Genomic DNA, 13,332 nt, shown 5'->3' with positions numbered 1-13,332 from the left:
TAGGGAACGTCTGTAGTGAATCGTCTGTAGTGAATCGTCTGTGGAACGCAGAATCGCTAGGAATCGTCTGTAGTGAAACGTCTGTAGGAACGTCTGTAGTGAATGAGAATCGGGAATCGTCTGTAGGAACGTCTGTAGTGAATCGTCTGTGGAAACGTCTGTAAGTGAAACGTCTGTAGGGAATCGTCTGGTGAATCGTCTGTAGTGAATCGTCTGTAGGGAAACGTCTGTAGTGAAACGTCTGTAGAATCGTCTGTGGAACGTCTGTAGTGAATCGTCTGAGTGAATCGCCTGTAGGAAACCTGTACCGGGGAATCGTCTGTAGGGAAACGTCTGTAGTGAATCGTCTGTAGGAAACGTCTGTAGGGAATCGTCTGTAGTGAATCGTCTGTATCGTAGGGAATCGTCTGTAGTGAATCGTCTGTAGGGAATCGTCGGGAAACGTCTGTAGTGAATCGTCTGTAGGAAACGTCTGTAGGGAATCGTCTGTAGTGAATCGTCTGTAGGGAAACGTCTGTAGGGAATCGTCTGTAGGAAACGTCTGTAGGGAATCGTCTGTAGGGAAACGTCTGTAGTGAATCGTCTGTAGTGAATCGTCTGTAGGGAATCGTCTGTAGGGAATCGTCTGTAGTGAATCGTCTGTAGGGAAACGGGACCAATGCAAGAGAAAACTATTAAAACAACTTTCAGAACTTTATGTCACTTGTTTATTTGTTTATCTGTTGTAGCGGTTTTTAAATTCATAAATTGATAAATTCATTCATTAAATTCATTCGTAAATTGGGGGCGGTCTATATTTTTGTATTCATTCATTTAGATTTAATTTCTCCCCGTTGCACATTTGACTTTTTTTGCATTGTCACATTTTATTGTATTATATTTGAATTTCTCACTGCCGTGACATTTCATTCCATTGAGCTTTATTTCATATTTTTGGCGCAGATTCACTTTCACGTCACATTTGATTTGACTTTCTTTTCGTCACGGTCGTGGCTGACGTCATGAGCCCGGTTCTTCCTCTGCCGGTGAAGAGGAAGAGGAACAGGAACAGGAAGCAGAAGAGGAAGAGGAACAGGAAGCAGCAGTCGCAGCATCAGAAGAAGCAGCAGCAGCAGCTCCACCATCAGAGCCGCTCAGTGACGTTTATCACTTACAACAGAGAAACATCCTCGTGTCTGAGCGACGTGACCGTTACTCCTCTCCCGGTAAGTGCGGCTGCTCTCCCGGTAAGTGCGGCTGCTCTCCCGGTCCCGTTACGGAGCCGGAATGTGAGGCGGCTAAGCTCTGCTAGCTAACATGTTAGCATGCTAGCAGCAGACCGGGATGCGCCCTTTTGACTGAACGGGGCAACAGCGACGATTCTTCGGGTGCAGCAGCCTCCGGTGGCCGCTGAGGAACCCGGAGAACCGGACTCTCCGTCTGAGAGGAGCAGGAGCAGCGAACCGAGGCTAACGCGGGGCTCCGGGGTTCGGGGCGGGGGGAGCGGCTCCATGACTCACGTTAGCCGGTGTTTAGCCAGCTGCGCGGGGTAGTCCTCGCTACGCGTCCGTCGCCATTAGGGCGCAACTGACAACTGGTCCGTCAGCTGTCGAGCGGCCGCTGCAGGACTGACGCTCGGGCGCGTCAGTAGCCGCGTGCTAAGCTACATGTCCCCGGGGCTACGCTGCAGCTGCTGGGGCTAGCTGCCCGGGCTAGCTGCGGCTAGCTGCGGCTAACGGTAGCCCCCAGGCTGCTGGACGTGGCCTGTTGAGCTGCTGGTTCTTCAGCCTGGATGTTAGCAAGTGCAACACCAGAGGCTAAAGGTCACTGGTTTCTCTGGTTCTGTTTCCACCAGTATCACTCTCTACTAGACCGTGAACAGTAATTCACCAGTAGATCTGCTGGGACGTCTCCAGTCCAAAGAGATGAACCAGTGAAATCATAAAAGATCAAAAATAATTAGAAGTTAAGTCAAAGTTTGAGATGAATCCACAGAGCTCACTGTCCACAGATAAAACCCATCGTGAGTTTATTTCTGAAATCTGCAATAACCTGAACAACACTTCATCGTTCTTCAACATGATGCATGTTTTAGTTTATTTTTTTATTATTGGGACATTTTTCCAAAGGACTAATTAATGGCTCTTGCTGAAAGACATCATGCACATTAAGTGGACAGATATTTATGAGTGTGATTTATTATGAGGACTGTTTCCTCTGCAGAAGTAATAACTGTCTCTGCATGACTCAGGCCTCAGTCATGGTTTTAACAAACCAGTGAGAAGTTCCTCATGATGAATGACACCAGGATTCACACTCTGGGCCACCTGCCATGTTGGGGGAACGTGTGTACTGGGTTTGCTGATGTGACAGAATGACTGGTAAAGCAGAAACTGTCCTTGTGTAAATGTTTATGATTCTTTATTCTGTCTCTTCCATGGCAGCACGTGACCGACGATGGCTGTGAACGTGTACTCCACCTCAGTGACCAGCGACAACCTCAGTCGTCATGATATGCTGGTTTGGATCAATGAGTCTCTACAGATGAACCTCACCAAGATTGAAATGTTGTGTACAGGTGAGAAACGTTTGAGATGTTTGGTTTTTGATATTACATTATACAGCTCCTTCTCCCTCTTTCTTAAGAGGAACATCATCACAACCTCCTCCACCGTCGCCCTGATGCTGTCAGAGACGCGACCCTGTGTCGAGATGAACGAACCTGCTGACATCTGAACGGAGTCCTGGTTTACCGTTGGTGCTCTTTGAATGTTCAACAGGTCCAGACAGTGTAACACTACCTTAAGAAGTGTTCAAAGCCCATGACCTGCTGATACGTCACTGACTCACACCCAGCGTCCTGTGTGTGCTTGTGTCGTACCTCTGCAGATGTTAACATCTAAATCCTCTGATTCTTAGACTGTAATTAGAAGGCATGTCAGAGCAGAGGATGATGGAGCCGTTGGCTTTAATCCCAGGTGGACGGGTAGATTAGTCAACTTCTGTTTCATCTGCAGTTGAAGAGTTCATATCAACATAAGAGGTATATATTACTACAAAATATAAGCTATATAATAACCATCTACTGCCTCTAGCTTCTGTACGGATGTAGTTATGTATAACTTTTATTTCCAGAATCAGAAATGAGTTCCACGCTTAATTTCCACACTAAAACCTGACGAGATTAAGATGGTGTGAGGTCACTGGTAACATGTAGGAGGAGGTGGATTAAGATGGATGGTGTTTGTGCCGCAGAACATTGAAGACTATCACTATTTAATCATAACTTTATTGATCGGCTGCAGGGAAACTGGAGAAGTGAACTCGAATAGTTTGACTTTACTTCTTCAGATTATCAGAGTAGTTAAGGACGGTGCACATGTTTGTAAGTACTGCTCATCAGCCCTTGAGCCAGGCAGTACAGTGCTCATGGAATGGTTTGAGACTATCATTAAGACGTCTGCTGGTTTCCTCTGTTCTAACATGTAAAGATGGTGGCAGCTGACCGTGGACTATGATCACAACAAGTCTGCTTGATATATAATATTTCTCCTCAGATACTCGACCATTACTGACAATAATCCATCAGTTCATTGACCTTCAGCTACAAAGTGTTTATTCTAATCAAAGCTGTAAATACTCTGATCTCTCTGATGTTCTCTGTTCCACGGGACATCTGTTCACTTGTGTCCGTCCTGGGAGACGGGTCCTCACATGTGTCTCTGAGGTTTCTACCTTCTTTACCTGTTAAAGGTTTTAGTAGTTTGACTCTTGTTGAGGGTTAAGAACAGAGGACGTCTCACCTTGTTAAAGACCATGAGACAAACTGGGATTTGTGAATATGGGCTATACAAATAAGATTTGATTGATAAATTTGATGAAAGAAGATGAGCTGTGTTTTTATCCTCCTGAAGTTCGGAATCCACCAACTTTCAACACACAGGCCTAAGACTGGCTGATAAAACGATATCAATAATTATTGCGATAGAACTTTTCCTCGATAGACATGTAAGACTCATCCCATCCGTGTTTTGACAGACAACACAAACAGCCAATGAGAATAGTGCCGAACCTGTGGCTGAAAGAGCGACGCCCACATGAGGTTAGGTTGACTCAGCAGCACACGTGTTGACGTTTGTGCTCCTGCTGAGAGGACGGCTCTGCAGCGATGCAGCGACTTAACATAATCGATTCATGTTTTCTGCTGCATTCATGGTTTCAGCGTGTTTCCGCTGCTGAATCATTCTAACCCGCGCTGCTTCAGGTGTTTTCACTTCTTTGTTGCAGAAGAAGCGACGCCCAGTTTATCCAGGAACATAAATATGAATTCAGCAGGTTTTTATAAAGATCAGATCTAAGTGTGATGATTAGAAAACATCAGAGGAGCAGATTCACTTGTTGACCAGTGGAGAGATGCACCTAAATGTATTAATCCACACACCAGGGAAATTCAGTTGTTACAGCAGCAGGCAGCTCAGTGAAAGGAAATAAATTGTTGTGATATTTTTTCTCATATCGCCCAGCACTACACAGGCCCTGTAACGACTTTACTGTGTCTACATTTTGAAGAACTGAAGATTTCATGCTCTCTTTGCCGCAGGTGGCGCCTACTGCCAGTTCATGGACATGCTGTTCGCCAACTCGGTGCCTCTGAAGAAAGTGAAATTCGGTGCCAAGCTGGAACACGAATACATCCACAACTTCAAGCTTCTGCAGGTTTCCTTCAAAAAGATGGGAGTTGACAAAGTACGTGACAACACACACTAAACTCATCTTTATATGAAATGGTATGTTGTTGTTCTGCTCACCTCTGACGAAGGATGTCAAGATACCTAAAGTTATTAGTCGATACCGATTCCATGAAATTTTCATGATTCTCAATACCCAAATAAATCCTACTTACTTCAACACACACTCCCTTATAAAAATGTGACCCCAGGTCAGTGGGGGAGCGAGGATGCACGGTCAAAGGACACCGGGAATGCAATGTGCGCCTGGTGCCGAAGCCGCGGCTGCAACCGTCCTGCAGCAGTGGGTCGGGTTTGTTCGGTACCTCTGGCATTGTTTAAAAAAACCCCGTCCCAATCTGTGACCGAGGCTTCCTCACAATAAACATCTACAGCACTGAATATGACAGAAGGTGAATTGTGATGCCTGATTGTTAATGTGCAAACCGATCTGCTCTTAAACACTGCAGCAAACTTTCTCTTGTCACAACTGCAAAGACGAGTCAGCCCCACAGTGACAGTGGTGTATTGTGTTACACCTGTATGAATATTTGCATAGAGAGTCATGTGAGTAACAACGCTGCTATCACACGAACCCGAGGCTGAATGTTTTGACCCCTGATCCCCGGCAGCTTCCTCAAACTGAGCGTTACTTCCTGCTGCTTGTCATACGACCTGCCGCCTGTCGTCCTCCCAACCTGCTCTGCTGCTCATGAGTCATTTTGTTTTTATAACCACTTTGTTTGCTCGGCTTCGCTCTGTGGATCGTGTTACTACTGCAGTGTTCCCCTAACATGGGAGAAAAGACTATCATGATATTATTAACCTGACGTGCACTCGGTGCCCCCCCCCCCGGCATGACACCCATGTCGCCTATAACTAGATCGTTAATGGACTCTCCTCCTGCTTTGACCCAAAAGGTTTTCACTTCCCCTCCGGCTGCTTCACTGTGTCACTCTGAGTGAATGTGGGCGGGGCCAGTGGGGGGGGTGTGTTGCTCTCAGACACAGAAGTGGCACAACTCGCTAAATGTCAGTGACATTCTTATATAAACATGTTTACACAATGCGCGACTTTATCGAGGTCACCAAGGTTATCAAGTTAATGTTAAATGCATGTGGGGGAAACACTGCTGCTCGTGTCTTCATCTATCGGAGTAACAAGGACACGAGCTCTGCAGACTTCAGGACTCGTGGTGTAGTTACCTAACAGGTGATGGGTTTCATTGCACAATTTCTCATTTTCTGCCACTTTTGGTCTCTTAAGTCAAATCAATAACAAAAGACAAAGTTGAGTGGTGATATGAAGTCGTGTTGCATCATGGGAGTTATTTTTCTTCACCACCACGGTCATCGCAGTGTAGTTCTTTATCGGGAGCTGAGTTCTCCTCCGGTCTCCTCCTCTCCAAAACAAACATGTGATTCAATCCAGTAGAAACACTGAATACAGCAGCATCTCACCAGAGTCCTGTGTTTCCCCGACAGGGTGCTGCAACTCAGCTGCTGCAACTCAGCTGCTGCAACTCAGCTGCTGCAACGTCTGCTCATGGATTCAAATCTTCTCTATTTGCCTGAAGTTTCGGTGTCAGAATCCTTTCACATGAAATCAAGCCACCGTTTGGATTCAGACATTTTGTTGTCAGGAGGTTACTGGAGGCTGGCTGGAGGCTGGCTGGCTGGAGGCTGGCTGGCTGGCTGGAGGCTGGCTGCAGGCTGGCTGGCTGGAGGCTGGCTGGCTGCAGGCTGGCTGGAGGCTGGCTGGCTGGAGGCTGGCTGGGGCTGGAGGCTGGCTGCAGGCTGGCTGGAGGCTGGCTGGCTGGCTGGAGGCTGGCTGGCTGGAGGCAGGCTGGCTGGAGGCTGGCTGCAGGCTGGCTGGAGGCTGGCTGGCTGGAGGCTGGCTGCAGGCTGGCTGCAGGCTGGCTGGCTGGAGGCTGGCTGGCTGCAGGCTGGCTGCAGGCTGGCTGGCTGGAGGCTGGCTGGAGGCTAGCTGCAGGCTGGCTGGAGGCTGGCTGGAGGCTGGCTGGAGGCTGGCTGGAGGCTGACGTCACTTAGTGCCAGAGCCATGTAGAGAGTGGTGTTTGTTGCCTGTAAGCAGAGCAGCTGTTTCAGTGCAGAGCTCAAACAGACATCTGATGTGTTCTGTCCATGTAGTCATGATTGACAGCTGAGACTGGCGTGTGATTGGTGGGACCTCGAGGCGGCTCCATCCCCGATCACTACTGCACACTATTCAAATTACATTTAAAATGCAAGATGGCAGATTTCTTTCTGGATAGTGGGAGGAAGTGGCGACATGTCAGCTCTTTATTTACACTTTATGTTTAGTGTGTTTAGCTGCTGATCTGTGAAAAGAAGTCAAACGTCTTCATCAGTTGAAGTTCCTCTTCATTATTATAAGCTTTTCAATAGAAGATCAGTTGAATTAGTAATAACTTCACATTGTGTTGATGTTGTCAAACAGACGATAGAAAGTAGGGCGCGTCCGGCTCAATCATCCTTTGTTTCCTTTGCTGCTATAATTTATTCATGAGCCACTTCCTGTCTGTCGTTTGTTTTAACGCGTCATGTTTGAAATGTCTGAAATCTGTGTCACACAGAAGAACATGTAGAGCACATCAGTGTATTCATATTTACTCTGGGTTGTAATCCACTCATTGTGTGTTTGATGTGGACTTTGTGGTCTCACATGTGAGTGGGTATTGTCTGATGTCAGTTTCCTCCAGTGCTGAGGATTTGTTGGACTTCATGTTGTCGTGCGTGTTTCAGCAGAAACAACATTTGCATGTTTTCTTTATTTCTACACAGACTCATTGGTAGTTAGTCATTTTATCCCAGGTCAGTTTGTCTTTCACATGTGTGTTTAGGTCCAGGAACCTGCTCAGTGATGACGCTGCACTTTGTTCCTCTGCAGTCTGAGGTTAGGGAAACGATGACAGAGCCACGCTCAACCTCTTGCTGATTGGTTCTCTGTTCTTTCAGATCATTCCAGTGGACAAACTGGTGAAGGGCAAGTTTCAGGACAACTTTGAGTTCGTCCAGTGGTTTAAAAAGTTCTTTGATGCCAACTACGATGGGAAGGAATACGATCCAGTGGAGGCAAGGCAGGGCCAGGACGCCGTGTCCTCATCCAACGCCGCCACATCAGCGCTCAACAAACCCCCGAAGAAGGCCTTAAATCCAGGTCCGTGTGGCGAGTGGTGGGAGTCTTAATGTGATGATGAATGTTTGTGTGGCTTCCGTCTTCTCAACGATCTTCTGTCACGTGTCTCTTCAGCTCCTCAGAGGCCACCCGTCGCCAAGGTGGCGCCTAAGTTGGCTCCGGTGAGCGTGAGGAAAACGGGGATGGGAGGAGGCGATGAGGAGAGGACGGAGCTCATGAATGAGGTGAGCGCTCCACTGTAAAGAAAAGACAACTTGCTAAATCCACACAATCACTATGGAGACATGAAGTAAGAAGTAGAAAGTAGAAACTTTAGGTAATGTGGAGTTTTTCCACAGCTGGAGATCCTGAGATCCACCTACACGGACATGGAGAAGGAGAGAGACTTTTATTTTGGTAAGCTGCGGAACATTGAGCTGATCTGTCAGGAGAAGGAAGGCGAGAGCGACCCCACCCTGCAGAGGATCATCGACATCCTCTACGCCACAGACGTGAGTTCCTGCTTTTATGAGGCTGGTTTCGTGAATAAAGTCTGTTGATGCTATTTCCTTTTTAAGATTGAGTTACACATTGTTTTAAATTTCAAACTGTGAAGCAGCATTGAGGTTTATTCCAACATGACTTCACTGAAAGGACAAGTCTCCATATTGAACTACACTGTTGTCCTGACACAGTTTCCTCATCAGTCAAATGCAGCTTTTTGTCCCGTTAAGTGAGTGAAGTCTCTTTTTTAAAACCTCTGCACGAAGGTTTGATCAAATATAAAAATATATTTGAGATGTTTTCCTGGTGAACATTTAGTTTGAGTCTGAGGTAAAGGAGAAGTGTTGAGGAAAGAACTAAAATAAAGTACATCACCAGCTTTATAAATAAGTCCCGTGAGCCTCTGTGCTCTGACATGTTCTTGGTTCAGTACCAGATTAGAACCATTTGCTCGGTCTGCTGCTGCTGATGCCGTTAGGAAAGTCCTGCAGCTCGTTTACTGAGGCTCAAAGTCTTCACTGATTCTAGATCAGAAGAAAATATGAATCATAAAGACCCTAAGCTCGAGCATCAACCCACTGTCATTGGTTTGAGAGCTGCTTATTTTCAAGCTTTTGAACGAGTCTGCAAAATCAAGGAAAGAGTTGAAAGTGATGCGAGCAGAGAACCAGGTTCTCACTCATTCCCTGTCTCTTTCTCTGTCGGTGGAAACTCCCAGAATTCATTTAATGTTTATTATAAACTTAATACTTTAATAAGGATTTAGCATTTATATTAAATGTATAAATAAACGTGTTTGCTGTTTGTGCAGTCCAATATTTTTGAGCAGAAGTAACAGAAATGGAAGAATGCTGCAATGCATGCTGGTACATATTGATTGGTTAGTGGCCGTTGCTTGAACTCTACTTTGCACCATGTGCCCTGTGGGATCCACCATGTAGGATATAAATAATTCACCAGCATTCAGGCCGCACTACTCAGGAGACTGCGGCGGTGCAGTGACTAGTGAGGGAGACAAAGTCTCACGTGTTGGAAACATCAACTCGCTCAGTTGCTCTGGACATTGTCCTGTTTTCTCACATGGACTCACTCTGACATTTTCCAGACATTTTAATGTGGAGCTGCAGGAAAAGTTCCAGAAAATGTCCAGAGCAACTGACTCAGACATTTGTTCTCACCTGCAGAACGAGCAGAACCTGCAGAACGTGCAGAACCTGCTGCAGAACATGTGAGGAACATGTCAGGAACATGTGAGGAACATGTTCAGACTTCAGTGCAGGTCTGAAAACAGCTTAAAACTCAAACCACATTATCTGATGAGCTGGATGATGAAGCATGAACCAGAAAATCCAGGTTCTGCTGAACCGTCTCTGGTTCTCATCTGTCTCTCTCTTTCTCCCCCTCCTTCCCTCTCTCCCCTTCTATCTCTTTCTGCCCCCCTCTCTCCATAGGATGGCTTTGTGATACCTGATGCTGAGGAGTCAGAGGAGCCAGAGGAGTTTTAATGCTCAAGACTACAAGCAACTTGTCTCTCAGACGCCCTGGTCTACAAACGAGATCCTTCCTCACGCCATGTTTGGTTTTTATATCCGACACCAAACCTGATCTTGATTTGTGGCCCCTCATCACCGCCACCTTCTTCTGTCCTGAACCTGAATCCCAACCTGCCGGACGTCTTCCTCATCTTCAGCCCGTCGTACAGCTCCAGCCCTTCTTCCACAAAAGGTCTCTGACCAATTATCAACAACAATCGAGCCTCGGTCACTGCCACTGCTCTACAGCTGCCCCGCCCTCGCCTGGAATCCCAACCTTCCCCAAACCAGATGGTGAATTACATGTCTGCTTTTACAAAAGGACGTCCGTGTGATAACCTCAGTGATGTTCTGTGTGTATGTGTGTTAAAACATTTGAAACAAATCAAACGTGACTAACCTCTGAAGACCCGGCTGTCGAGTCACAGACCACCTTGCCCCCGACTCCCCCGACAGCAGGCTGCGTGTCTTCACACCGAGTCTCCTCGTCACGCACAGCTTATTCATTTGGAGAATGATGAGGGGAAAAACCCACATTCCCCAACGGAAGCTGAGTTTATTATCGATCGTAGCAATTTTTTCCAGCTGGTGGTGATTTCAAACGTCCAGTATCATTGGATGAGCAGGTTTGCAGAAAGTTAAACGTAGAAGATGTGAAGGAAAAGGTCAAACCTGTGAAGGGCTCAGGGTTCAGTCTGTGACGAGGCAACAGTCGGGTGTTTCTCTTGGCCTTTTTTCCACCTGTGATGAATTTTCTCCATGTTGATTTTGTCGTGTTCAGCTTCAAATGAGCTTTTGTAAATTGATGCTACTGTTTTATCACATTTTTCCCTCCCGTCTGGCAGAGTTCAGTTTTTTTGGGCTGCTGTTTTCTCGCAGCAGCTCGTGTTTTCGCCGCTCACACGCTCCCGCCTCACCTTTCACATTTCACGCTTTGAAAACGTGCGATTCTTTCTACCAGGAAAGTGGCTTACTCCTCCGGGCGATCTGAGACTAGGTTTCCGAAGCTTTTGCAGGCGGTGGCCTTTTTGATCAACACGCCAATGTTTAGTAAGAAAGTGCTAAAATAAAGTTAGAGACTGCATGATTGTTTTCATATGTTTTTGTCTTTTTGGAAAAGTCTGTTTTAAGGAACATGCACTGTTTGATACCAGTGGCCTTTAATCAGCCCCTTGCCAATAACACAAATATGAATCATTCGAACGGATGATGTGGAACCAGAGCAGCCACCTGACGAACACTGAGCTCGGACTGCGGCTGCTCCTTGTAGCCACGTGATCTGAGACGCTGTGAGCGTTTCTTCAGGTCCATCACTGCAACTTCAAAACAAAGTGTGATGAGTCTGAACCTTAAACCTTCACGTTGCCGCTCTGAAGGCGTCCGCCTGTGTTTTCTACTTCCACACCCTGATTCATTTTTTTTATTAACATTGTTTATTGTGGATCTGACTTGAGACCAGTTTTTGTAAAATATAATTTCTGACAAGTTTGTATCTGATTAGAAACAAACAAGAGTTGATTTCACGCAAACAGTAAAACACACAACTTTATCTAATGGCCTTATTCATAAAGACTTTTTTCCAAAAGAAAATATTCTTCATAACTTTTTTTTCCTTTAACTTTTCTGTGTCTCTGCTGTTCTGGGTAAATGTTTGTGCTGTTACAGTCGTATTTTTAAATGTGTTCTGAAAATAAAGTAAGTTGGAGGTGTTTTGGACGAAGGCTCGGATGTGTTGCAAAGCGCCTGTCTTCCATTGAATGATCCAAAAGACGGACAACTGCAGACGTACAAATTAATATTCTGTCAAATTAAAGATCTTTGTCCAGTCAATCACATTCATCTTTGGATAAACACACGTCCTGAAAGTGTTGTAGCTAAATGTTAGTTTCATGCTGTTGAACAAAACATCATCTGGGTGGATTTGAACTTTGTTCTTGTTTCAGTTAAAAGCGTCTTAGTTCTTTTAGTGTGACTGTGATGTTGGAGCTCGGTTGTTAGACTCTGACTCGTGACATTTGAGTCTGATGAACAATGTCCCACTTGTTTTCTCTGTTGTGGTCTTTATTTTATTTTGAAAATGCAACAAGAAAAAAATGGTGTAGTCGTTTGTAGTGGAAGCTCCTCCCTCGTCTCCTTCCTTCCTTGTCTCCTTCCTCCTTCCTCCTCTGCCTCTTCTTCCTCAGTTCTTGTGATTCACTGCTGAGCAGCAGACTGAATACCGAGCAGCAGGACGGATCTGCTGTTCTGACTGGACCTTTGTTCACTTAGTCGTATTTTATTCTTAATGTTCTGAACATAAAAAGAAAACTGCTGAGAGTTTCAGACGTCAGGCTGCAGCCGAGCTCCATCACATCTCCATGAATCAAACAAGAAAATAATCGTGGTTTGATTTTTCATCACATTTCAGGTGTTGATTTTAGAAGAATCTCTTACTTAGATTATGCATCAGCAGCTGAAAGTCAAAACTTAACATACAGACGCAGAAAAACGGTGAACTGTCTGAAAGTGATGAGCAGATTTTCTCTAAAAGTTAAATTGTGGCTATTTAATATAATTTAAAACCTACTGATGTGCGCGAGTTTCTGAATTAATCAATTTCGTTCTTCGTTTAATCAATATTTTTATTAGCGATGAAATGTCAAAGATGTTTCATGTTTTTGTCTGACACGATCAAAAGACGAAACAAGGAAATGTTTCTCGTTTTGTTGGACGGTTATTAATCAAATCACAGGTGAACAATTTACAGATTAGTTTAAGCTGCTGAATATTTACACTGAACTTTAAATGAAACTAAAGATCAGACTGAAGCCAACACACGTCTGGTTTTCTAAACTGGATAAAACAAGTTTGTTGGACTTGTTACAGCAGCTCTTCAGGAAGCAGAGGATCATGGGTAATATCCAGCGTTATGACACAGCTCAACACATTCATACACTTTAGTTTTTTTCTACTCATGAAAACCACTTCATCACCACATGTGGCTGCAGGGGGCGCTGTTGCTCAGTAACAGACTTCAGTCACTGGTCAGCTGATGAGAATCTTTAAGGGATGATTTTGACAATCAGCTGTAGTAAAGTATTTAATATGTTTCGACTGTTCGGGTCAGTGATTGTGTGTTTTATTGTCAAAGTGTTAACGAGCTTCGTGAGGAGCTCTCGGTTGCCGTGGGATACGTCGTTATCTCGAGGCCTTGACTCAAATCAGTGGTGACATCACATTCTGAGGCTCTGACCTCTGACCTTTCCCCTCGTAGCTGTCAGTGTGTTCACTCACCCGAGTGACACTGACTCTGATGTTTGTTAAAAATCTGATTAACTCGATTTTATGGAATCAAGTTTCGTACAAATAATAAAACTGAATTTCCTCGTCAACACAGAATCGTGTTTATTTACTGTTTCTTCTTCACTGAATCTCCTACAATTATGAATCAGTTCAGTCAAAGCACATTTAAA

The 13,332-nt window shown here is 45.2% G+C and overlaps 1 protein-coding gene across 2 annotated transcripts; it reads left to right on the top strand.

Moving 5' to 3' along the window:
- Window positions 1–1,045: 1,045 nt before the first annotated feature.
- On the top strand, window positions 1,046–13,251 carry mapre1b (microtubule-associated protein, RP/EB family, member 1b). 2 transcript variants are annotated; one of them, XM_035158964.2, is made up of 8 exons: window positions 1,046–1,205; window positions 2,424–2,557; window positions 4,580–4,725; window positions 7,685–7,886; window positions 7,980–8,089; window positions 8,204–8,356; window positions 9,533–9,627; window positions 9,800–13,251. In XM_035158964.2, exons 2-7 carry the CDS (start codon window positions 2,437–2,439, stop codon window positions 9,578–9,580), a joined length of 780 nt encoding a protein of 259 aa, XP_035014855.1. In that variant the 5' UTR covers window positions 1,046–1,205; window positions 2,424–2,436; the 3' UTR covers window positions 9,581–9,627; window positions 9,800–13,251. The 2 variants fall into 2 exon arrangements, with proteins under 2 accessions (XP_035014855.1, XP_035014854.1); XM_035158963.2 differs by lacking the exon at window positions 9,533–9,627 and having other exon boundaries at window positions 1,047–1,205.
- The last annotated feature ends 81 nt before the right edge of the window (window positions 13,252–13,332 follow it).

This window comes from Hippoglossus stenolepis, chromosome 6 (assembly GCF_022539355.2).
Source record: "Hippoglossus stenolepis isolate QCI-W04-F060 chromosome 6, HSTE1.2, whole genome shotgun sequence".
In the NCBI taxonomy this organism is placed as follows: domain Eukaryota; kingdom Metazoa; phylum Chordata; class Actinopteri; order Pleuronectiformes; family Pleuronectidae; genus Hippoglossus; species Hippoglossus stenolepis.
The sequence above is the reverse complement of the archived record's forward strand: the minus strand, read 5'-3'. Positions and strand labels throughout refer to the sequence as shown.

Coding starts and splice junctions, on each gene's coding strand:
- mapre1b (XM_035158963.2), top strand. CDS start 2,437: ATGGCTGTGAACGTGTACTCCACCTCAGTGACCAGCGACAACCTCAGT. Junction 2,558..4,579: donor GATTGAAATGTTGTGTACAG/GTGAGAAACGTT, acceptor TCTTTGCCGCAG/GTGGCGCCTACTGCCAGTTC. Junction 4,726..7,684: donor AAAAGATGGGAGTTGACAAA/GTACGTGACAAC, acceptor CTGTTCTTTCAG/ATCATTCCAGTGGACAAACT.